This window comes from Myodes glareolus, chromosome 2 (genome assembly GCF_982192425.1).
Source record: "Myodes glareolus chromosome 2, mMyoGla1.1, whole genome shotgun sequence".
NCBI classification, from domain to species: Eukaryota; Metazoa; Chordata; class Mammalia; order Rodentia; family Cricetidae; genus Myodes; species Myodes glareolus.
Genome location: NC_142027.1, coordinates 133,857,174 through 133,880,306, shown reverse-complemented (window position 1 = coordinate 133,880,306; position 23,133 = coordinate 133,857,174). Strand labels below are relative to the sequence as shown.

General features: G+C 55.4%; 1 protein-coding gene across 2 annotated transcripts in view; it reads right to left on the bottom strand.

Moving 5' to 3' along the window:
* The window catches only part of Dtx1 (deltex E3 ubiquitin ligase 1), a 31,511-nt gene extending 13,798 nt beyond the window's left edge, over positions 1-17,713 (bottom strand). The window contains exons 1-3 of one of the 2 annotated variants that reach the window (XM_085681061.2): positions 17,532-17,713; positions 16,036-16,970; positions 862-1,561 (exon numbers count right to left, since the gene is read on the bottom strand). In XM_085681061.2, coding sequence (XP_085537187.1) covers positions 862-1,561; positions 16,036-16,294 — 959 coding nt within the window. In that variant the 5' untranslated portion in view covers positions 16,295-16,970; positions 17,532-17,713. The remainder of the gene's footprint in view (positions 1-861; positions 1,562-16,035; positions 16,971-17,531) is intronic. The other variant, XM_085681066.2, reaches the window with a different exon arrangement.
* Between the last annotated feature and the right edge of the window lie 5,420 nt (positions 17,714-23,133).

Genomic DNA, 23,133 nt, shown 5'->3' with positions numbered 1-23,133 from the left:
AACAACAACAACAACAACAACAACCAGTCTTTCGTTGAAGCAAGAGACTGGTTTCCTCTGGCCTGCTTCCGTGCCAGGTCATTCCAGTCCCTGTAGGTCAACTTGGAAAGTAACATTAAGAACCCAAGGTGTCTGTGATGTTTCTTTCAAGAAACTTGCTTCTACTCTAAGGTCACAGTGACCTGGAGCAGGTGAGACTCCTATACTCCCAAAACTTCTTTCAGAAAGGCAAGATGGCTCCGATGGTAAAGGGGACTTGTCGACCAAGCCTGACATCCCGAGTTCGATTCCTCGCCCACAGTAAACAAAACGCCCATCACTGGCTCTGTTAGTCTGGGCTGAACCCCTGCTTTCTTGTGTGATGGGCAGAAGGTATCTCTCTTTTATGGCCTCTGGAATTGTCTTGGGGAAGGTGTCACAAACTGACACGGCAAATAATAAAACATATCGGGGCTAGGAAGATGGCTCAGTGGGTCAAGTGCTTGCCACACAACGATGAAGATTTAAGTTCCATGGCTCAGGAAGGTCTCTCTCTCTCTCTCTCTCTCTCTCTCTCTCTCTCTCTCTCTCTCTCTCTCTCTCTCTGTGTGTGTGTGTGTGTGTGTGTGTGTGTGTGTGTAATAGTCAGACAATGGAGGCGGCAGTCATGGTACCAGACGGTGAGCTGGGATACCTGTCAGCTGTAAATGGGATAATGTTGGTCTCTGCCTCATGGGGTCCTGCTGCCCAGCTTGCTAATGTGCTCCACCACAAAGCGTGTCCGTGAGGGGTGGCCCACACCCGTATGTTTTGCACCCTAGCCTTGGCCCTGGTAGGCAGTGGCCCCTGGGTGCCCTTCTGGAGGAGATGGGGACTTCTTACCCTGGCGGGATGGAGGTGCGTGCGCTGACGCTGGTGGCTCGCTGGGGTCCTGGCCGGCTGAGGTTATTCTGACCGGTGGGCGCTCCGTTGGGGGCGCTGGGACTCCGCGGGGGAACTCCTGGAGGAGGCGCAGGCTCCGTGGGGACGGCGGCAGGTGCGGCCCAGAGCGCGGCCCCGGCGAAGGTGGCGCTGGGGCGCACAGCGAGCGCACCCGGGGGCCCTCCTGGCGGCAGCGGTGGAGGGGGCGGTGGGGGCGCTGGAGGTGCTGCTGGCGCAATGGGCGCTTTGCGGCGCTGTGACGCCAGGATGGCGTTGGAGGCAGCGCGCGTGCTGTTGACCAGCAGGCACTGCTGACACGAGCAGGGCTGACCCGAGTTGGCTCCCACGGGCCAGGACTGCGACTTGGGGATGGAACCGACCGTGAGTGGGTAGGCCAGGTCCAGGCGACGGCGCAGGCGGCGGCGGCGGCGCGTCTGGCGGTTCATCTGGGACATGCTGTTGAAGTAGATGAGGTAGCAGAAGCCGAGCGACGAGAGGTCGAGCCACGGGTGCTGCTTCTCGTACGCGTTCTGGATGGTGATGCAGATGTCCATGTCGTAGGCCGTCCACGCGCCGCCGTCGTTTTCCCACTCCCACACGATGCCCTTGCCGGGAGCTGACGATGGGTCATAGAAGTTGCGTCGCACTGGCCGCATGGTGCCTGCGCTCAGAAAGGAGAGGTGTGTCAGCACAGACCTCCTAAGGGGACATTCAGGGCCAGGAAGTGGATCTGTGCAGAAAGGAGGGCCAAGACTTAGGGACTGGGCCAATGAGATGGCTCAGCAGGTGCTTGTCACTAAGCCTGACAACATGGTTTCAATCGCATGATTCCAATCCAATCACATGTTGAAAGGTGAGCCTTGGCTCCTTCAGGCTGTGATCTGTCCTCCTATAAACTAATAAATAAAAGCAATAGAAATTTCAAAGGCATGGGGGCTGGGAAAGAAGCAGGCAGGGCCCAGTCAAGGTGTGGGGTTTCAGGTTCATGAAGGGGTCATAGAAAGCCAAGGAGGAAAAAGAGCAAGGGGTGGGCCCTGGAGAGCCAGCCCAAGCTCTGCAGGGGCAAGGCAGGCCTGGAGGTCCTGGTTATCACAGGCCCTGGGGTAGGGGAGGTGGCGGGGTGGTGGGGGGGGGGGTGGGGGGGTGGGTGGGGGCAGGGAGAACAGCAAAGGTGGATAGTGGCCACACAGAGAACGAGGCCCATCTACTGGGCAAGCTCCCTCCTGGACTCCCAGGGTGCCCCAGTTAGAGCATTTCTGGGTCCCTGCATTCACACAGGACCCATTGGATCCCACACTTCTCCCATTGGTCCATTCATTCAACCAAGCCTGTATCATGCCTGGTGTCCCCATCCCCGTCCCCCGTCCCCCCCACACCATGTCCACCCCCTCCCCCCACTTTCCTTTCTTCTCCTCCCTCCCTCCCTCTGTCCCTCGGGTGACAAGTGGGTCCCAGCCCCACAGCTCTGAGGTATTCTGGCTTACCTACGGTTCACCAGTGTTGTGGCCCCCCCTTGCTTTGCTCTGCACTGGCTGAAGCTGTGCCTGAGAGCACACTCTTTTTTGTTTGTTTGTTCGTTTGTTTTTTCGTTTTGTTTGTTTTCTGATACAGGGTTTCTCTGCAACTTTGGAGCCTGTCCTGGAACTCGCTCTTCTTGTAGACCAGGCTGGCCTCGAACTCACTGAGATCCACCTGCCTCTGCCTCCCAAGTGCTGGGATTAAGGGCGTGAGCTCACTCTTGAGGAAGCTGAGGGAACCAGTGACTGACAGTGCAGGCTGCAAGGTGTCCCAGGACCTAAACTGGCTCTGGGCTGCCTGGCCCAGGTATCGTAACACAGAAATGACTCTCCTGGGCTTGCAAGGCCACACCTGCTGCATAGCTGTCCCCCATGCCTCTCCAGGCCTCTGCGGACCCGATGGCAGTTAACACAGAGGGTCCCTGACAGGGCCTGGAATCCATGACCTAGGAGCCAAACCTCTGGGCGTGTCTAGGAGGGAGTTTCCGGACTGGGTTGGTTGAAGCGGGAAGACCCACCTTGGATGGGGTGGCACCATCCCTGTGGGCTGGGGTCCTGCATTGCATAAAAAGGAGAAAGGGAGCTGAGCAATGGCGTTTGTCTCTCTCTGCTTCCTGGCTGTGGAGGCCGTGTGACCAACCGTCTCAGGCACCTGCTGTCATGCCTTCCTGCGATGACAGACTGTGCCCCCCCCGAACTGTGAGTCAAAACAAGGCATTGTGTCACGGCATCGAGACAAAGAATCAATATGCTGGCCTCAACTTGACAGCGGTGGGGCGCTCCCTGGCCCACTGCATCCCTCACGGGCTGGGAGGATTCGAGGGGAACCTCAGCGCAGCGTCTGTGTGAGGCACCGGGGGGTTTGGAGCAGACAGCCCTCACCTCAAGTTCCCATGTCGTGACTATACAGCTCTGTAACCACATTCGGGTGACTTCCTCTGTCAGCCTTGGTTTCTCACCAGGGAAATGGGCCAGGTGGGCAGAGCTACTGAGGCTTTGGGGCGGATCCTGCCTTCACTTTGATGCCGTTAGCTCCACCCTCTCTCCTGAGAGGCATCAAGCAACCTCTTTGACAACTCTATTGCCTGATTCTCTGCCGCACTAAGCCACTGTGACTCCTGTGCTTGGCCCACGGCAGTAGACTCATGCCTTTGTCCCCACCGGGGCAGCCAGGAACATCCTGTGCAGCCCAGATCACTCCCATTCCCGTAGAGCTCAGAGTCCTCTATAGCTTCCAATTACCTGTAAAAACTGAGGTCCTCAAGATGACCCAGCTCTGACCTGGTCTCCCTGCTGTTCCCAGGGCCACCCCAAACTCTGTGTGGCCTCAGGGCATTTGCACTGGCTCTTTCCTCTTCCTGGATTATGACCTAGCCACCCTCAGACTCCTTTAATCCAGGTCTGTTTGGACACCACCGGTTAGGACCCCTGCCTCGTTGTTCCCAACTTCCGGTACCTGCTCACTCTGGCCATGACAGGCTCTTTCCTGCCTCCACTGATCAGCTCAAGTCCATAGGGTGCCGCCCTGCTTAACCTTCCAGCTCCCCCGCCCCAACTTTGGGCATGGTGACTCACACAATGGGTCCTCACAATGTGAGATGCTTTTACAGCCAGATGGGGGCTCCCAGCATGGCATTCTGCTGGGAGGTTGACCCTGTCTGACTGTTACACACTGTATCACCACTCAGGTCTCAAATACCTGATCCTCTGCCTTGCCTTTCAAAAGGTTGTCCCTGACAACAGCACAGGCCCTGAGGACTGGGGAAGTTGAGGCACAGAGCTGTGTTTGTTGATGGGAGAGGGACAGGACGGAAGGTGCCAAGAAACCAGGTCTCTGTGCAGCAGTAATGGCCCAGCCAGCCACAGGAAGACTCCCCAGGGACCAATGCTTATTTATTGTAATGTTATGCATATCGATTTTCTGTGGTTTTCTCTGCCCTCTTGCTCCTGCATGCTAGACTCACCCTCTCAGTTTCAGCATCTGCAGAATGAGGGGCTGTGAGCGAGACGAACCTTAAGTGCTGGGGTCAACTTTGTGGTGACATGAGGGGCCATGTCCCGTGGATGGGAATTGTCCCCCTGAGCCCCGTCTGCTGCCTGGGTCCTGAGTCAAAGGGGGTTCAGGGGCAGAGTGTGTGAGAGAAGTGAGGGAGAGAAGCTGCCAGTAGACTGGAGAGCTTGGTGAGAACCCTGGCTCCTCACACAGCCTGGGTTTGCATGTGTAAAATGGGGGCATCGATACCTACTCCAGGAACTTCTGGGGGACAAAATAAGAGAAGGCATGGCGGGTGCTTAGCACATGACTTAGCATACAGAAGCGACGGACAAGTGTTGGCTGTGACGGCTGCTATCGCACCCTTGACCCACTTCCAGAGTCCCCACCCAGTGAGCTCCTAGCCATGGTGGCACAGAGCTCCTTGTGCCTGGCCCCTCCAGAAAGGCTTGAGTTCTGTTGCTGAAACTCGCACGTGTGGCTGTTGTACTGTCATTGAATCATTTCTGCTTTGGTCTTCTGAACTGGCTGATAACTTCTGGGGGTGACAAAGGCCAGATCAGCGTCACAGTTTCCCAAAAAAAACCTGTCCTGAAGGAAGGAGGCAACCGAAACCAAGGCCTGTGGAGTGGAGGGGGAGGAGAAGGACCAGGTCTGGCAGAGAGGAGCAGCGGGGAGAGGGCTCTCGAGATTGCCTTGACCACTCTGCCACAAAGGATTCTGGGAGCTGCTGGCCAGCCCGCATCTGCTCCCCGGGGCTCTGTTTACCAGGCATGGATTTTCTTGCCTGTTTAGTGGTGGTTATTAAAGGCAGTGTCTCTGGAGTCCTTTTGAGAACGTATTGGAGCCCGGAGAGCTGGAGTAATTAGGGCGGCTGCGCCCGCTGCTGCCCCTCCACCCACCCCTCCAGCTCAGGGTGGCCATGAACCAGGGGGGCGTGGGGAGGGGGAGGCAGCTGGCTCCCAGTGTCTGCTTGGACTTGGATCCTGAGATTTCCTAGCTGTGCTGGTCTCCTCCATGGTGGCCTTGGCCTAGATTTGTGGGCAGAACAATGAGCTGCAGACGAGGCGCTCGGGGCATGAGCCTGGGAGATGGGCCACTGCTCGGGCTTCTCTAGCCCCGGGCTGGCCACCCGGAGCGGGACCCCAGGGCAGCAGCCCCTGTGCAGGACTGTCCTGGGCCCGATGTTGTGCCAGCTTTTGTGATGCTCCATCTTCCTTCTCTGTCCAGCAAGAATGGACAATTGAAAAATTGCTGGTGAGAGGCTGGGGGCTAATGTCTGCTGGAGGCTGCAGGGAAGTGATAGCCAGACAAGGGAAGAGAGAAAAAGAGAGAGAGAGAGAGAGAGAGAGAGAGAGAGAGAGAGAGAGATGAGGGGGGACAGAAAGACTAGATATACAGAAAGACCAATAGTCAGTAACAGATATATACGAGAGACAGAGAAAGGCAGAGACAGACAGACATAGATATAGAGAGACAGACAGGCAGAGGGACAGAGACAGAGATAGAGACACACAAACAGACAGGCAGACAAAGAGAGAAACAGGGATACACACACACAGAGGAGGGAGCAGAGAGAGCAAGAGAGACACAGAGAGACAGAATTTACTCAGACTGTCAGAGGCGGCAAGGTCTCTGTGGGAGCCTGAGGGGCAGGCACTGACTACCCGCCAAACAGAAGCTGGAAGCCTAGCGGCTGCCCAGCAACATGATTGGAGGGGGGGGGGGGAACGGAGGCTGAGGTTGAGGCTGAGGCTCAGTGAGAGACGGGGGCGGGGGACACCACCACCACAGAGCATTCTGTCACTGTATGCCCTACTGGACGCGTTTGCTGAGTACTTACTATGTGCCCCCTACAGGCTCATTGCTGCCTCCTCCCTCCCTCCCTCCCTTCCTCCCTCCCTCCCTCCCTTCCTCCCTCCCTCCCTTCCTCCCTTCTTAGGCCACACACACCTGTCCCTTTTTATATTTGAGGGGAGAAAGGGTGAGAGTTGAGGGCTGAGCAGAGCAGAGGAAGAACAAGTTGCAGTGTGACTTGCTTCCTAAGGCTTCTAGCCTAGTCAAGTGGGACCCTAACGTAGAATTCCTCCACTCACGGGGATCTCACTACCCCCGTTTGCTTTCCTACCTGGACAGCACCCCCCATACACACCTAGAGGCACGATGTTGGGGGGGGGTGCATCTGCCCCAAGCTCTAGCTCTTCAGAACAGAGTGGCTTCGTGGACATAGGTAGCCCTTGTTTGCCCCTCTGACACTGAACAGTCCCCAGCAGGGGCCTCTCCCTTTGTGGGTGGCTTCCTGGAGGGAAATGACCTCAGTTAGGGGCACCTAGGCCTGGTAGGAAGGAGGGCCTGTGGGAGACAGCTACGGACATCCTATCAAGTGGGGGCCTCTGCCCGGGAGTGAGTTCTGAGTAGGTTGAGCAAGTTGAGCATCTCTGGATGCCAGGCTTGAGGAGCGATGTGGCATCTTCAACCGTTGCAGAAACGAGTGGCACTCCTTCTCTGTCCAGAACTTACTTGTCCCCCACTGTCTTCAGCCACACTGTGAAATGGAGCTGGCCGCCCTGGGTTCAGCTGAGTTTGCACAGGTGCTGGGCAGTTCTGGAACACACAGGATCACCTGCAGTTCCCTGGTTCAGTCGGCTCCAGCCTGGGGCCACCTGCTTTCTGCGGCTGCTCCTTCAACTGTACAAGTCTTTGTCACCACGGGGGACACTGAGGCTCACAGGCTCCATAGCAAGTAAGAGACATGGCTGAAGCTGAAGCTAAACCCCAGCCTGGGGTATCACAGCTTGGCCACTCAAGCTGGCCGCAGGGCTGGTGGGGCCACCTGCAGCAACAAGGGCAGTCTTCTGACATCATTCCTCAGGGGCATTCATTTGAAAACTGGGGAAACTGAGGCTCTTCAGGAATACATAGAAGTCCAGCCCGGCACTGGTTGACTTCAGTAGAAACAGCTGGCTCTGGGTTAAGGGCCTCCCGCTCCAGCCGCAATCAATGAACCTGCAGATTTTGTTTCCTTCCAATTGCTCCCCTGGGACTCTCACACCTGGCTCTGGCCCATTAGCGGTTTGGGCACGGGGCTGCTGGCGGTGGGACAGGGAGGACTCGGGCCCCCAGATTCCCTCCACTCTGCTCGGCCTCTGAAGGCCCAAGGCTGCTGCAGTGTGTGTGGGGTCCTTGTGCACCTCATGGCCCTGGGGCCTCCCTGACACCAATTCCCCACTCCATGCCCCAGGATTCAGGTGCCCTGGCTTAGCAGCAGCCAATGGGAAGGGGAGGGGGAGGAAACCAAGGCCCTGAATCATCCTGCCCTGGATCCCCCACGCTGCTCCTTCCAGTCTGGGAAATGGACACAATACTTAATAATGGTATACTCGGGGGCTGCCACCTGCCAAATACTGTCTAGAACCTTCTCCCATCTTCCCAATTTCCCTCCCTGCTGAGTTTAACTTTCTTGGTTCAACTATGCCCCAGAATCGTTTCCACCATCTGAAAAGAGAATCGGGACCCACCCTCCCAGGCTCCCTCATGCCTTGCATTCTCTAGCACCAGAAGCTGTGTCACTATGTGACAGGGTGTCTGTGTCCCTTTCAGTCTGGCCTTGCCCCTTACTCAGAAGGTTGGTCTGGTTTTCTCAGCCTCTTTCGAATCTCGGCACAGTCAGTAGCACAAAGTCAACACAGTGGACACAACGGCTGAATATGAGCAAATGGATGTCGTAACGAATAAATGATGCGATGAATGAATGATGCCAGGTGTGGTTACGGATGCTGCTAAACGGGCCATTCCCGCGGCCGGGCTGGAGGCTCTCACTGGAGAGAATGTGAGCTTCCTCTGCTCACCCACTGCTTAGGATGAGGGAAAAAAAATCGTGAGCCACATTTAAAAACTGGGAGTGTAGGCAGGCGTAGTGGCGCACGCCCTTAATCCCAGCACTCAGGAAGTAGAGGCAGGTGGATGTCTGTGAGTCTGAGGCCAGCCTGGTCTACAGAGTGAATTCCAGGCCAACCAGGGATACACAGACCCTATCTCGAAAAACAACCAACCAACCAACCCAACAAAATCAACAACAAAATCAACCAACCAAACAAACAAACAAAACCAACTTTGGGGGAAAGGATGCATGTTAGCTTAGCTTTCTGGATCCTCAGATATCCAGAGATGTGGCTACAGGGTTCAGTTTCTTAGCAACAGGTAGCCAGAGCTGGGTCAGGGCCACCCTGTGCATGACTTCAAGAGTTTTTTTTGTTTGTTTGGGTTTTTTGTTTTGCTTTGTTTTGTTTTTCCCTGTTTGATTTGGTTTCCCCCTGTTTTGAGATTGGGTTTCACTACATAGCCTAGGCTGGAATCAAACTCAAAATCCTTCTGCCTTGCCGGGCGGTGGTGGTGCACACCTTTAATCCCAGGGTGGCAGGTGGGTCTCTGGGAGTTCAAGGCCAGCCTTGTCTACAGAGCGAGTTTCAGGACTTCAAAGACACAGAGAAAACCTGTCTTGAAAAAAAAAAATCCGTCTGCCTTAGCCTCCAGATGTAATCTGGGATTATAGATGTAATACTGGGTTCAGCACCTTCAAGAATCTACTGAGCATCTACTAATCTGCCACGGACTGGTGAGCAAGATACTCCTAGACATGCGCTATTATTCAGTTAAGCAACTGAATTTTCAGCCATTGCACAGATGGGGAAACTGAGTTCCAGAGAGATAAACTTGTCTGAGATCACCTTGATAGAGTTTGAACTCAGGGCCAGGCCACTCACACTTTGAAGGGAGCTGTCCTTTATCTCTCTGCCTCCACGTGGCCACTTGATCTGAGCTCTGATACCCTTTGTGGCCCCACTAGAGCCCAGGAGAGAGGGACGGAGACACTGTCTCTGTGGAAGAGGTAGCCACTGGGTTGCAGGTGTGGGCAGGCTGTCTTGGCAGCCACCTCTGATGGCTGGGTCCTTTGTTCTGCAGCTCAGGGTGCCGGGCTACAGGGGCTCCCTGCCAGGCTCCTTTGTGTACCCAGTCACTGAGTGCCACTGCTGTCTGAGCAGGTGGAGGTGGCAGCCTGGACCAGCTCCAGAGAGACTGTGGGAGGAGCCCAGAGAGGCTCTGTCATCGAGGCAGGGCAAGGGCACAGCCACGTAGAATCTGGAGGAGGCCTAGCCCTGATCTGGCATCTGTGTAGGCTCCAGGTCAGCGATAGCCCCACGTCCTGGACTTCTATGGTGCTTGGCTTCCCACATTATCCTCACCCCACCGGAGCTGAAGTACTGAAAAGCTGAAGGCAGGCTTTCTGTGTCTGCCCTGTTGATTGTGACATTCCTAACACCTGCATACAATAGACATTCATTAAATTCCTATTTTTTTTTTTTTGACACAGAGTCTCATGTAGCCGAGGCTGGCCTCAAGCTCTCCACGAAGCTGAGGATAACCTTAAATTTCCAATCCTCTGCCTCTGCTTCTGCCTCCCCAGTGTTGGGATTACAGCTCTATTCCACCAAGCCTAGCTCCTACAGGGCTGGGAATCTCATACAGGGCCTTGTGCATGCCAGGTTACGTCACTAACTGGGCCTCACCACCAGTCCCTGTGGAATGAGTGAAGGCTGGACTGTCTGGCTGCAGCTGCTGCTGGGTCCACATCACAGATGGGGAAACTGAGCCTTGGGGGTTGTATGGGCCTTGGCCGATGTCACAGCTTCTCTCTGTGCCCAGTGAGCTTCTGGACCAGACCTGGGAGTCCTGTCCTCACACAGGGCCTCCCAAGGCAGTCTGTGTTAGGGTTGGGGTCCTGTGCCCTTGGCTGAGTGGGTTCAAGGTTGTGAGTATCTAGGGAGCAAGGCTGTCCTAAGGACTGGCCAGTGCTGGGCGTGACATTGTCGTTAGTGGCTAGGTGGAGGCAGGTGCGTTGGTGTATGGGCATGTGGGGAGGCCCCTGGGGGTCCGTGAATGAAGAGGGATGCCCCCAAATTCCCACTTCCCGCTCTGACTCTTTCTTCTCCTCATTCTCATCTCTGTGAGAGTCCCACCCTCCCTCCAGTTCCTCATCCCCCTCCATTAGGTCCTCATCTCCTCAAGGACCCCCTCCTCCATCCCAGCCACGCCTCTTCTCTATCACCTTCTCTTCCCCTCCATCAGAACAGCTCCCCCACCGTGGCTTTCAGTACCTCCTCACATCTAAGACAGACCCCACAGCTGCCAGAGGGGAGGGAAAACCATGACCCAGGACCCTCTTTACACACTCAGGAACCTCATAACCATCCAAAGGATCACATAGCAGGCCTGCAGCTGGGGGCTCTGCCCCAGACCCTGGCTTTGTCCTAGACAGGAGTTCCTACCTCCAAGCTTCAGTGTGTGTGCTGTTGCTAAGGGGAGCCCTACTCCCTGCACAGATGCCTGCCAGCCTTGGCTCACCTGTGCCAGCCTCCCAGGGACTGAGATTAATGATGCTGGTACTGCACACTGGCTCTGGGTCCCTCGGGACCTGGCCGCTAAAGGGCAGCAGCTGGCAGCCATGTGTGCCAGGACTTAAGGGCCCCGAGGGACCACCTTTCCTGTCTCTTGTTTGTCATTGCCTCTCTCTGTCCCCAGGTCTGAGTGGGGGGCTGGTTGCTGCTCCTTGGACCCTCACACAGGTCTGTACACCCCCCCTAGGAGCCCACATTGCCCTCCTGAAACATCAGAAAGTACCTAGGTCGTTCCCTACCTAAGTGCCCATAAGAACGATGTTCAAGAGTGTTCTCCAGGCTTCCCATGAAACTATCCCAGGGAAGGATTACTCCCATTTTACACTGCAGGAAATGGAGGCCCAGAGAGGTTAAGTGGCTTGCCCACTATCACACAGCCAGCAGATGGGTTTTATAAACCTTTCTGTTGGCCTCCGTGTCAGAACTGGGCTCACAAGTCATTTCCATGATGTGCTGGCTTTTATCTTTCCTACTAGACTCAGACACATATTTCATATTGATTGATAAGATCTGAAATGGATTGATTTTGTCTTTCTCTTTGAGACCCGACGACCCAGCCCAGGACAGGCCCCAGCAGCAACAATGGCCGCCCAATAGAATATCAATGGAGTTGGGCAATCAGGAGGCTTGTGGGCCTGACAAAGAACAGGAATAGAGGGAGGTCTGTGGGCTGTCACAGACAGCATTTGGGGCACCCTGTGGATGGCTTAGCCAGACCTGATAGGAACCCCCTACTCCTCCTTGCTCTGGCATCAAGTCCAGCCCTAGGACTGCTAGGAAAAGGCCCCACAGGTATGGGAGTCAGGGACTCAGGCCCTAGAGGCTCCATGGTAACTCAGGAAGTCCCTGCTTTAGTTCAAACCCTGACAACAAGCCCAACAGAGCTCTCAGGGGACAGAGAGAAGGGAGAGCCAGCCCTCACCTCCGTCTCTGAGACCTGACGTAGGAGCCTAGTTTTGGTTTGAGAGCAAAAAGCTGTGTGACCTTGGGCAGGTCACTCACCTTCTCTGGGGCTTTGTTGTTCCATCTGGACTCAAGTGTTGGCGGTGCTTTCCATGGCAACAGGGCAACAGCTGCCCTTCCTCTCTGGGTGACCTCACTCGTCCCTCTACCCCTGAGGGCAGGATGCAGGGTGAGGGAGTCCTGGCTTCCCAGGGAAGGGCTATAGCCCACCTCACCCCCGTGCCTGTCTGCTTACCCACAGGGACCAGACCACCCATTCTAGCTGTGTGGAGCAGGTCTGGGGGGCGGGGGGAGGCTCTGGGGCTGCTAAGCTGTGTGATCCTGGGCAGGTGACTCACCTTCTCTGGGCTTCGGTCTTCCTATCTGGAGTTTAAATCTTGTAGGCCTCAGACAAGTTGTGTGTGGGGTGGAAGCCATTCCTAAGCCCTCACCCCACATCCTGGTGGCTCTTTGGCCTCCATGAGCTAACTTGGACAAACCCCTCAAGGTCTGACTGTCTCTTTGCAATCACCTAGGTTCATCTGCGTGGGAGAGCTTCAGATAAAAGTATTAAGCCGGGCCTAGTGGTGCGGGACCATCATCCCCAGCTACTCAGGAGACCAAGAAGGGAGGCTACAAGTTCAAGGCCAGGTGGGTAAATCTGTCTCAAAATGAGCACTGAAGAGGGTTGTCAAGGTAGCTTAGTAACAGAACACTTGCCCAGTGTGTGTGAGGTCCTGGGTTCAAATCCCAGCATAGAAAAGCAAAGCAAAGTCACCCATATGGAAGTACGAGGGAGACACTAGCAGGCAGCCAATGGGGTGTAGCTGTTAGGGATCTAATATCTGTTAGGGGATGTACCCTTTGCCTCCATGGGGGGGGGCTTGTAGCCTGGAGGGTTTCTAAGAGAACCTCCCCTCCCCACTCCCATGGGTAGGACTGGAAGCATCTGGGCAGCTGAATAAACAGCAGTCCTCCCCCCCCCCCCCCGCCCGTGTGAGGTCTGTCCTCTCCACTTGTCCCCAAGCCTGACATCTGGCCCCCTCCCCTCCCCTCCCCTCCCCTCCCCTCCCCTCCCCTCCCCTCCCCTCCCCTTCCCTTCCCTCCCCTCCCCTCCCCTCCTCTTCTGCTGGCTGCCAAGCAGGGCAGGCAGACAGACAGGACACGCGCGCGTGTGCCGCCGGCGACTGATGAGCAGGCTGTGGCTGTGTGTGTGTGTGTGTGTATGTGTGTATGTGTTTGTACCGAACATGAGCTCTGTCTGGCACATCCCGAGGCGTGCCTACATCATGCTGGCTGTTCTGGGGTGTCAGTCCCTGTCACACCCCATGGGCAAGATTAGAAGATGCTCTGGCAGGGTAGGGGTTGGGGTGAACTGCAGCTGGGGGCCGACGCACCCACCCCTTGCTCCAGCAGATATTAAGAATGGAGAGTAGTTTTTACATTTTCAAACAGTTGTAAAAAAAATAAATAATACTTTATGAGCCATGAAAACAGCACGAAATTCAAATGGTCGGTGGTGGCCACAAGTGTTTATCTCAGTTTACCACAGTTGCTCATTTGCATATGTCTCATTTGCATAGAGACAGCTCTTGCGCCAGTGTGGCAGGGTGTGGGACCCCACGAGGTTAAAAAGTCTACCAGCTCCTGTATCAGGGCAAAAACCAAACTCAAAGATCAGCTTCCAGAAACTTCCAGGGACTTTGATACCAAGCAAATCTAGATGGGAGTCCTGCGCATTTTGGTGCTTGTATGCAAGCTTTGGGTTTCATGGCTTTACAATGTTTTGTTCTGCTTTTGAGACAGGCCTCATCTATCCCAGGTTAGCCCTGGAGCTCGCTATGTAGCCAAGGATGACCTTTAATTTCTGGTCCTCCTGCTCTCACCTCGGCATGCTGGGATGACCGGCTGTACCACCATGTTGCCTATGCCTGCTCTATCAACTGAGCAAAGTTCTCAGCCCTTGGCATTTGGATTTACACCCCCCCCCCACAGTGTGCCTCGGGTGCAGGTTCACAGTGGGAAAGGAGTTCATCTGTGCAACAGGCTCCGTTCTCTCTGCCCTGCTGGTGACATGTTGTGGAAACTGAGACCTGGGGAGGTGAGGCCCTCCCTCCATCCAGGTCCCCCAGTTGGTCAGAGTAGAAGAGAGACCTGTACACATCTTGATTCTTTCCTGGGACTGGAACAGTGAGGATCAGAGGCCTTTCCTAAGGAGCTCAGCTGGGTCTGTCTGTCTGTCTGTCTGTCTGTGGGGAGGCAGCTCACCCTAAGTTTTCCAGGTATCCTAGTCCTCGCCCCCCAGTTTCCAGACCCTTCCCCTTGCTGGGGGTCTTGGCAGGCAACCAGAAGCCTAGTCCTGTTTCCAGCTCACAGGCCAGGTATGTGTTGAAGAAAGAGTTTGTGTGGGAGTTGGAGACTGGACCACAGAAAGGCGCTGTGGAGAGTAAGGGAATGGAGTCGGCCTGGGCTTGGGGACTTGGGAGCTGACGTGGGGGTGATCACACTTGAAGGAAGCTCCAGGGGAGGGCCACAGGCAGAGCTATGAATTTGGGGGACCCAGGGGGCCTGTTTCTGCTTCTCAGGACCCCCGCCCTCCAAGTTAAGTCCTGGAAAGTCTCTATAGCCAGCACTGTGAGGTTACAGAAAGTCAAGCCAAGGAGCAGACGCCTATTCTTCACAGACCTCACCCCATCCCCCTCTCCTCCTGAGAAGGAGCCCAGTTCTCAGGGTCAAATCCAAAGTCCTTCCCATCACCCAGGCCTACATCTGCACAACCGGAGCCGGTTTCTCTGCCTCCCAGCCATCCTTTTCCTGGGAGCACCACATCTTCCCAAGTACCCGCATAACTCTGTCTCACAGGCTCCTGCTTGCTCCTGGACCACAGAGGGGTGGTTACTAGTGAGGGTCTTGTTCCACACAGCAGTGTAGACCACAGTAGGAGGTCAGTAAACGTCTTTATGAGAGCCTGTGCCTGGAAGTTATGGAGACAGATACAAGGAGATGTCGCATGGATGGGGTGCTGGAGATGCGCCCCCTGGGTGTCTGGGTTTCTGTAGGTATCACTCAGCCCTGGAAGCTCTGGACCCACACCATACCCCGCCTGGTCTTTCTCTTGAGCGTGAAGTGTGGCCACATGCTGACGTATTTTTAACGGACCTGAGTTGAAATAGCTACAGGTGGTTAGTGACCTCCAGCCTGGGCAGGGAGCGCAGGGAGGAGGGGGAGTCTATGGTCTCCGAGTGAGTTGCCTGCAGCAGTCACCTGAGGCTCCCCCAAGGCCCCCATCGCTGCCCCTCAAGCACCTAAGTTCCCACAAGGCAAGGCCTCATTGCCCAGTGGATGTCTTGTGTGCCTCAGAGGCCTCCCAGTGATGTGGCAGAAACTCTCCACAGAGGTGACAAATCCCCGGAAGGGGAGAGAGGGCCTGAGAGTGAGGCCATCCTTAACGTCACTGTTACTATATTGTACTACAAATACAGCCACCAAGACCACCGTCAGCAGCCACCACCCACACTGTGGGACTACGAAGACAGCCAGCAACTCCCCTCCCCACCACCACACACACTCCCGCATCATAGGCCACTCCTAACATTGCTCCAAGCAGGACCAGCATCCCTTCATCACCAAGCCTCCATTGGGCTATCCTCCATCACGACCGCACCCCCACCGTGGACACTACTACCCCCGGGCGTCACCTGGACCACTGCCCATACCACACCCCTCCCCCTGCACCTGCAGCCAGTTTACCATGCTGGTTCTGGACTCCCAGCTATATGGATTTTGATCCCAGCTCTGAGTACAATTCATTCAGCTTCTGGGAGACTCAGTTTCTTTGCCTGTAAAATGGCCCCACTTTCTGTCTGAGATTGGTGGAGAGAAACCAAACAACCCCTGAGTTTGATAAAGGGGCGTGTTTAAGCACTGAGGGGCTCAATGCTGGGAGGGGGGGGACTTACTTTAAAAAAATCTTTCTGTCGCTCTGAGAGACAGAGATCTACCCACTTTGCAAGAGAAGAAACTGAGATTCACTTTCCCCAAAACTAATACGAGGTGGGGATGGAATCAAAGTGTCAACCTGGACCTGACCACATTGTCCCTTTTCCCAGTTGAGGGAAAAGGGGTAAGCATAATTGTCAGGCAGGATCTTCAGACCCTCAGGCCCCCCTTTCTGGCATGCTGGGAGGTGGATTGTCACATCCCCGCACCTCCTGTGAGTCCTACTCACCTGTGTCTTGCCGGAACTGATGCATGGATTGTAGGTCGATGATGTAGGGCACCAGCTGGGCGTCCACCTGGCCCAGGACCACGGAGCCCCGGGCATCCTCCTTAAGAACATTCTCGATGTGGTGGCACACGGTGGCCGTGTAGGGTCGCCAGCGGCTGTGTTCATTGAGCCACTCCCACACCACCACCCGGGCCACGTTCTGCGGCGGGAAGCCCAGCCCGTTCACCGGCACCATCACACCTTGGCCTGGCCGTGACATGGCCGCTGCCGCCTGCGGGGCCAGGTCCCACTGTTGCTGGCCCAGCTCCTCCTGGGCCTGGGAGCACCCGGGAAGCGTCGTCCTCTCTCTCCAGGTCGGGCGGCGTGAAGTGTGGCCTCTTTTCTAGTTGGGCTCCTCTCCAAGGCCTAGAGGCCTGGGTTAGGGGGATGGGTGGCCATCCAGACGCAGCAGCAAGGACCCCTTCCCGCAGAGCGCAGCTGTTGCACACTGGGCTGCGCTCAAGGCAATGTCTGTTCTAGGTGGGGGATGTGCTCTTAGTTCCTGGGTCCCCTCGGTGCAGGTGCGGGAGTGAGGCGCTTGCCCTCTCTAGGTCCGGCCTTTCCCCGCTTTTCTCTGGTTGCTTCTGTCCGCCACGCAGGGCCTTGCCACCCGGGAGGCCCTGGCCTCAGCCTGCTGCTCCCTGCGCGCTCAGCTCTGCGTCCCAGACCCCGTGTCTCGCTCCTGGGTGACTTGGTTCCGCCCCTCCCGACGGCTCCACTGTAGGGGCTCCCTTCACCCCTGCACCTCTGTTCCCTCTTCTGGCCGGCCCCGAGTGGTCGCAGATCTCTCAGGGAAGGGGGCGGAGCGCGGGGATCGCTGCTCTGGAGCTGAGGCTGGCGGACCCCCGGGAGGGGCGGGGGCCGTGGGCACGCCCCACCCCACTGGTGTTCACGACCTGCAGGGGCGACAAGAAGGGGAGAGGGCCCTTTAAGAAAAGAGCAGCCCCCTCCCCCTCTCGGGAGCCGCGGTGGAGAACAATGGGGTGCCGGTGGGGGGGCGGTAGGGGGGCTCAGGGGTCCACACCCTGCGGTCCCTTGGGTGCCTGGAGAAGAGCAGGCACGGGACCCTAGACTGTCACCCGCAGTGACCCGTGCTCGGCTGGAGCGCGTCCCCCGCCTCGAGCGACGCGCTACCGGGGCTGCGGTGTGGGATGCGGGGACGCGGGATGTGGGGATGCAGGATGCTGGGTTGCATGATGCGGGGACGCAAGATGTGGGGATGTAGGATGCGGGATGCCGGATGCGGAATGAAGGATGAGAGATGCAGGGATTCGAGTTCAAGATGAGGGATGTCGAGACGGATGGAGGGTGCCCAGTGCAGCCCGACCCTCAGGGTCTCCTCAGGGGTCGCGTCCCCAGAGGCAGAAAAGCTGCCAGTCGCTCTGTCCCCTCCCGGTGGCATCTACCCGCGGACCCGCCTGAACCAGGGATGTGGGGTCCCTGCGCTGCTCGCTCACCGTGATCTCCCCGCGCTGGCTCCTTCCCCGCCAACTCCCAGGAGGGAGGGAGGGAGGGAGGGGACCGTTCGGCCTCCACCCCAGCCCGGACCTCGCCTGCCGAGGACACACCGACAGACCGACAGACCGACAGAAAGATGCAGCAACCCTGGCTCGCAGACGCGTTGGACGCGTCGCCGGGATCCCGCGGGTGGAGGCGGCCTCGGGGCGGGGCGGGTGGAGGAAGGGGAGGAGACCGACCCGCCCAGCCGCTGTGACCCGGGAGTCACTGAGTCCCCGGCTGGGCCCGCCTCGAGGCATCGGATCGAGGCAGGGAGAAGGAACCCGATGTGTGTTGAGGGGTCCCGGTCCCAGTCTATCATCTTTGCTTATAGCAGCTAGACCGAGCCTGGTACATAATAGGCGCTCAATACATGCTTGAATGAATGAATCTGACTTGGAGACAGTCTAAGGCCTTCTGGGGTGGATAGAGAAAGGGCCCAGAAGGCCCATTTCAGAGACGAATGGAACCCTGGAGACTGGAGATCTCAGAAGGAGGCCCACATAGGATGAAAATCATTTAAGAGCACTGACTGCTCTTCCAGAGGACCTGGGTTCAATTCTCAGCACCCACATGGCAGCTCACACCTGTCTGTAACTCCAGTTCCAGGGGATCCAGCATCCTCACACAGATGTACATGCAAAACACCTATACACAGAAAATAAAAAAAGGTACAGCATTTAAAAAACAATAAATAAAGAGCCAGGCGGTGGTACACGCCTTTAATCTCGGCATTTGCTAGGCAGAGGCAGGTGGATCTCTGAGTCTGAGGCCAGCCTGGTCTACAGAGCAATTTCCAGGACAGCCAGGGCTATACAGAGAAACCCTGTCTCAAAAAAAAAAAAAACCCCAAAAAAACCCCAAAAAACAAAAAAAAAACAAAACAAAAAAACCAAACAGAAATAAAGAAGAAATAAAGAAAAGAAAATCAAGTCCCACATCACTAGAGTCTGAACAGTAACCAGACTTACACCCAGCACTAGTTTGGTTGCAGGACCCAGTTAACTAAGCCATGCTGCTTTTTCTGAAAGCCACCAGCTCTTCTAGGCCAGAGGCATGGGGATGGCATCTGTCTGGGGGCAACGGACCAGGCCTGGAGGCAGACACTTTAGAGGAAGGGAGGAGGAAAGGAGGGCCTCAAACTAAGACCCTCGCAGTCACCTGCAAACAATAGGTGTTCCATAAATGCAGGGTGTGCACCTAGGATAGCAGTTTAAGTGTTAATGGACACTATGATGAACTTCTGTCCTCTGGCAAGCTGGACACAGCAGCTGGGGATGCACACATGATCCCGAAGAGCCTGTGGTGTTTAGATTGGGGAAGAAAGGGGCGTGGCTGCCCAGGCTGTTCAGGAATGGGAACTGTGATCTAGGCAGCTGAGCAGGGATAACGGGTCTGTTTGGGAGCCAGCCCAGAGTGGCCCACGCTTGCTCCTCTGCCTCCCTGGGGGCCAAGGTCAAGGGCAGGCTGCATTGGGTTCTTTCCCAGAACCAAACTGGGTCAGCTGGAGTAGTCCTTCTCTTCCACAGATCCTGGAGGCCACTGGCCTGTGGGAGCGCAGCCCTCAGGCCTGCAGGGACATCCTTCCACAAGACTGGGAAGTGCTGAAATTTTAGTCTGAGCTCTTTGATTGACTTCCTGGGGGATGGGAGGCATAAAACCCAGCCTGTATCAAGGAGACACACTTGCGGGGTTATCTTTTGAAAAAGAAAGCCATTTGTAGCCATTTGCTGCCACTGCCTAATGGCCACCTCATGACAGAGGTAGGAACCCGAGGTCCTCAGGTGAGTAAGACATTGGTTCAAAGTCACACAGGGATTTAGTAGCATAAATAAGAGAGGAACCCAATCTACGGGTTTTTTTTGCTTTATGTTTCTTAAGGCCCACCCGCACCACTACCTCCAGGCAGCCTTCCTTGATTCATCTGTCTTGCTCTGTGATGCCCTGTATCTCACCATCAGCCACTTAATCACTTGCACAAAACCGGTTCCTGCTCAAGAGGCGCCTACCGGCCCCCTTTAAAGTCACATCTGTGGCCTGAGCTCACGGCATGACGGATTCTGTCTGTCAAGTGTCTGTTACATATAGCCCCTGGAGGTAAGACTATGCCCTCATTTTACACGTAGGAAACAAAATCTCCACAAGTTCAGAGATGTCACGTGGTTCGTCCAAGTTCCCCAAAGAATTAGCGGAGCTGGGAGTTGACTCTTAGGCTTTTGTACCTTCCATGGCAAAACGCCGTCATAGTGTTTGCTGAATGACTAGTAAGCGAAATCTGGCTGAATCTGGCCCAACGGGGCTTTTCGTGGGGAGCAGTCTCGGGGTACAGTCCCTTGGAGCATGTGTTTGTCACTCCTGCCCCTGACCCACAGAACAAGATGGATGCAGGCTTCTGGGTTCTTCTCAGCCCCTTTCTGTCTGTCCAGAGCTGGGACCAACTGGGCTCTGTCCTTCTGTGATGATGAAAACTTTGAGTGGTGAGCAGGAAGCAGAGTGTGGCCCGTTTTTATGTCCTTGGGGCCTTTGGAAGTAAGTCAGGGGACTTCCTTTCTGAGGCCATAGAGCTGGGTGTGGTGAAGGTGGATTAGAGGGACCCGGGAAGGGTGACCTGTGAGGCCCACCCTGGTGTGTTGATGGCCACTTGTCTAAGCTGTGGCCTGGTCTCAGTGTTTCCCATCAAGGGGCAGGGAGACCAGGGTGACAAGATCCCATTCCCACCCTGAAGTCCACATCCAGCCCAGTGTCTGGCTATAAGTACCGGTCTCCGGCATGTGCACGGGAGTCTCCCGCAAGCGTTGTCAAAGATGCCAAGAGCACAATCTTCACCTCAGAAAGCAGAGGTTGGCCCCAGATCTGATTTGTTTTCTTGGGATGGAAAGAGTGAAACTGAGTCGGGGCGGGGGTGGGGAGAAGGGGGACTCAGGGGGTCTGTACCCTGAGTGCTCCCGACTTGTTTGGGGCCATCCACAGTTCGGTTAAAAAACATTTGTCCTGGTCTGGCGAGGTAGCTCAGTGGACCAAGACACTTGCTGCCAAATCTGATCGCCTGAGTTCGATCCCTGGGGCCATTTGGATCGGCAGGGAGGTCAGCAGCTCGGAGCATAGGTCTGTCCTGAAGATGATGGGGCAGAGGAAAAGAAGGAAGCAGACTGGTGGGAGGCGAGAGGAAGGAAGAGAAAGGACACTTCTGGGTCCCCAGAGGGGGCCAGACCCAGGGTGGGCTTCCTCAGTTACCCCTGGGATTGTATCACCCAAGACCCAGAAGTTCTACCAAGCCAGTGCTGGGCATGAGATGCTCCAAGAAAGGGGACGTTTTGAATACATTCTGTGAACTGGAGACTCTGTAAACCCAGCGGGTATTATAGCAGGCTCTACAGACCCCAGGACCTGGCTATCAAGTCGTGGATCCGAGGACACACGTACATAGGTACATGGGTTTTAATGGGCGTTCCCACTTCTTCACGAACCCCACTCTCTCTGCTCCATCATGGAGGCTGGACGACAACCCCTCTCTATCTCTCCCTTTGGATGAAAATCTGCTGGCTGCTGGGTAAGGTGGGGGCCCTGGTTCTGGGTCGTTTTCTCCATCACAGAGGGAAAGGATTCGACAAAAGAACCAGACAGACAGTTAATGTGACCTAGGTGTGCTTGAAGTTTGTCGCCCCTGAAAGAGTTGGTCCATCTGTGGATTAGGGAGGCTGGCCAAGGGAAAGACAGAGGTCTTCCCACTTGCAGGACCCAGGTCCTTACCCGTTCTGGAAACTGCAGGACAGGTACTGGGACCAAACAGGCGTTGGTGCAGAGCGCCCTCTGGTGGCCAGTTTACTTCCTTTTTCTCCGACCGGCCACCTTTTTAGGTAATATATTTAAATGTTTCTTACTGTGGTAAAAACTGGGAATGTAAGATTTCCCCATCTCAATCGCACCAGAGTTTACAGTTGATCAGCACCAAGTATGCTTCTGTTATGCAAATAGCCACATATACAGGGGCTTCATCTTGCAAATGTGAAGCTCAGTCCCTGGACTCTTGAGTAGTGCTCCACCATCCGCGCTCCCCATTCATTTATCCAATCACTCCACTTGGGGCATGCACCAAGAGCGCGTGGTAAAGTGTCTCTTTGAGCCTTTGCTTTCGGTTCCTTTGGCTATGTCCGTTGTCAGTACAGAAGGATCCAAAGTGACCTGCCAAGCGGCACTGAGCGTGTCCCTGAGGGAGTTCCCAAAGAAGATGTCTTGAGTGTGGACATCTTGTATGCTGGTGCCTGGGACAGCATGAGGGGGAAGAAGGAGCGGTGGGAGTGCCGGCCTTGTCCTCTCCAGCGCGTCCCATGATTTGAGGCTCTTCTCTGTTGTGCCCTGTCCTCCTTGGGATGGGTGGAAGCCTCGGAAGCCATGAGTCGGTCCACTCCTTCCTCCCTCAGGCTGTGTCTGTCAATTATTTTGTTCCAGTGATGGGAAAAGAGAACAAATGCTAGAGACTAACCCGTGCTCCCCCCAAATTCATAAGCTGAGGCTGGACCCACAATGCATCGGGGACCCGGTTCCAACACAGCAGATGTGATGGGGTGATGGATGCTGAAGCCTCTCTCTCTCTCTCTCTCTCTCTCTCTCTCTCTCTCTCTCTCTCCTTCTCCCTCTTCCCTCCTTTCCCCCTCTCTCCTTTTCCTTCCCTCCCTTCCTCCTTCCCTCCCTCCCTCCTCTTCTCTCCCTCTCCCTCTCTCTCTCTCCTCCCCCTCACTTCCTCTCTCTCTCTCTGTCTCTCTCTCTGTCTCTCTGTCTCTCTGACTCTTGGTCTCTCTGTCTCTCCCTGTGTTTCTCTCTGTCTCTGGATCTCTCTGTTTCTGTCTCTTGGTTTCTCTGTCTCTCTGTCTTTCTGTCTCTCTCTTCTTTCTCTCCCTCTCCCCCCCTCTCTTTGTCTGTTTCTCTGACTCCTGGTCTCTCTGTCTCTGGATCTCTCTGTTTCTGTCTCTGTCTCTCTCTCCAAGCTACATGATCATGTACATATAATTTTTTTCCCCTTTGGAAGCATCTGAGATCAGATCTACACAGGGCATCTACTTACCCAAAAGCACTCTGGTTCTGTGTCCTATCATAAGGGAGCCCTGCTGACCACCACAGTTGGACAGGACATGTGGCCACGTGTCTGCTCCCTGCAGCCTCACTCATAGTTGGCTGAAGGGACCCAGAAGAGCGTCTAGACATAGCAGCAGAAGAAAGAAAACTCCCAAGGTCACGTGGGTATTGGGCCACCCAAGGCTCAGCTAAACTAAGGAAGGCCCAGCTGGTGCATGAACTTAAGGGAGATAATTTCTGGTTGCTGTCCCTGTCCCCTCTGGCTGTAGGGATTTCTCATTGCAGTTTGAAATGATAAAGCAGGTAAATTTTCTGAAGTTTTGGGATTCAAATTTTTAAAAATTATTTATTTATTTTTATTTCATGTGCATTGGTGTTCTGAACGCACGTATGCCTGTGCAAGGGTATCAGATCCCCTAGAACTGAAGTTATAGACAGGTGTGAGTTGCCACATGGGTGCTGGGAATTGAACCTGGCCCCCCTGGAAGA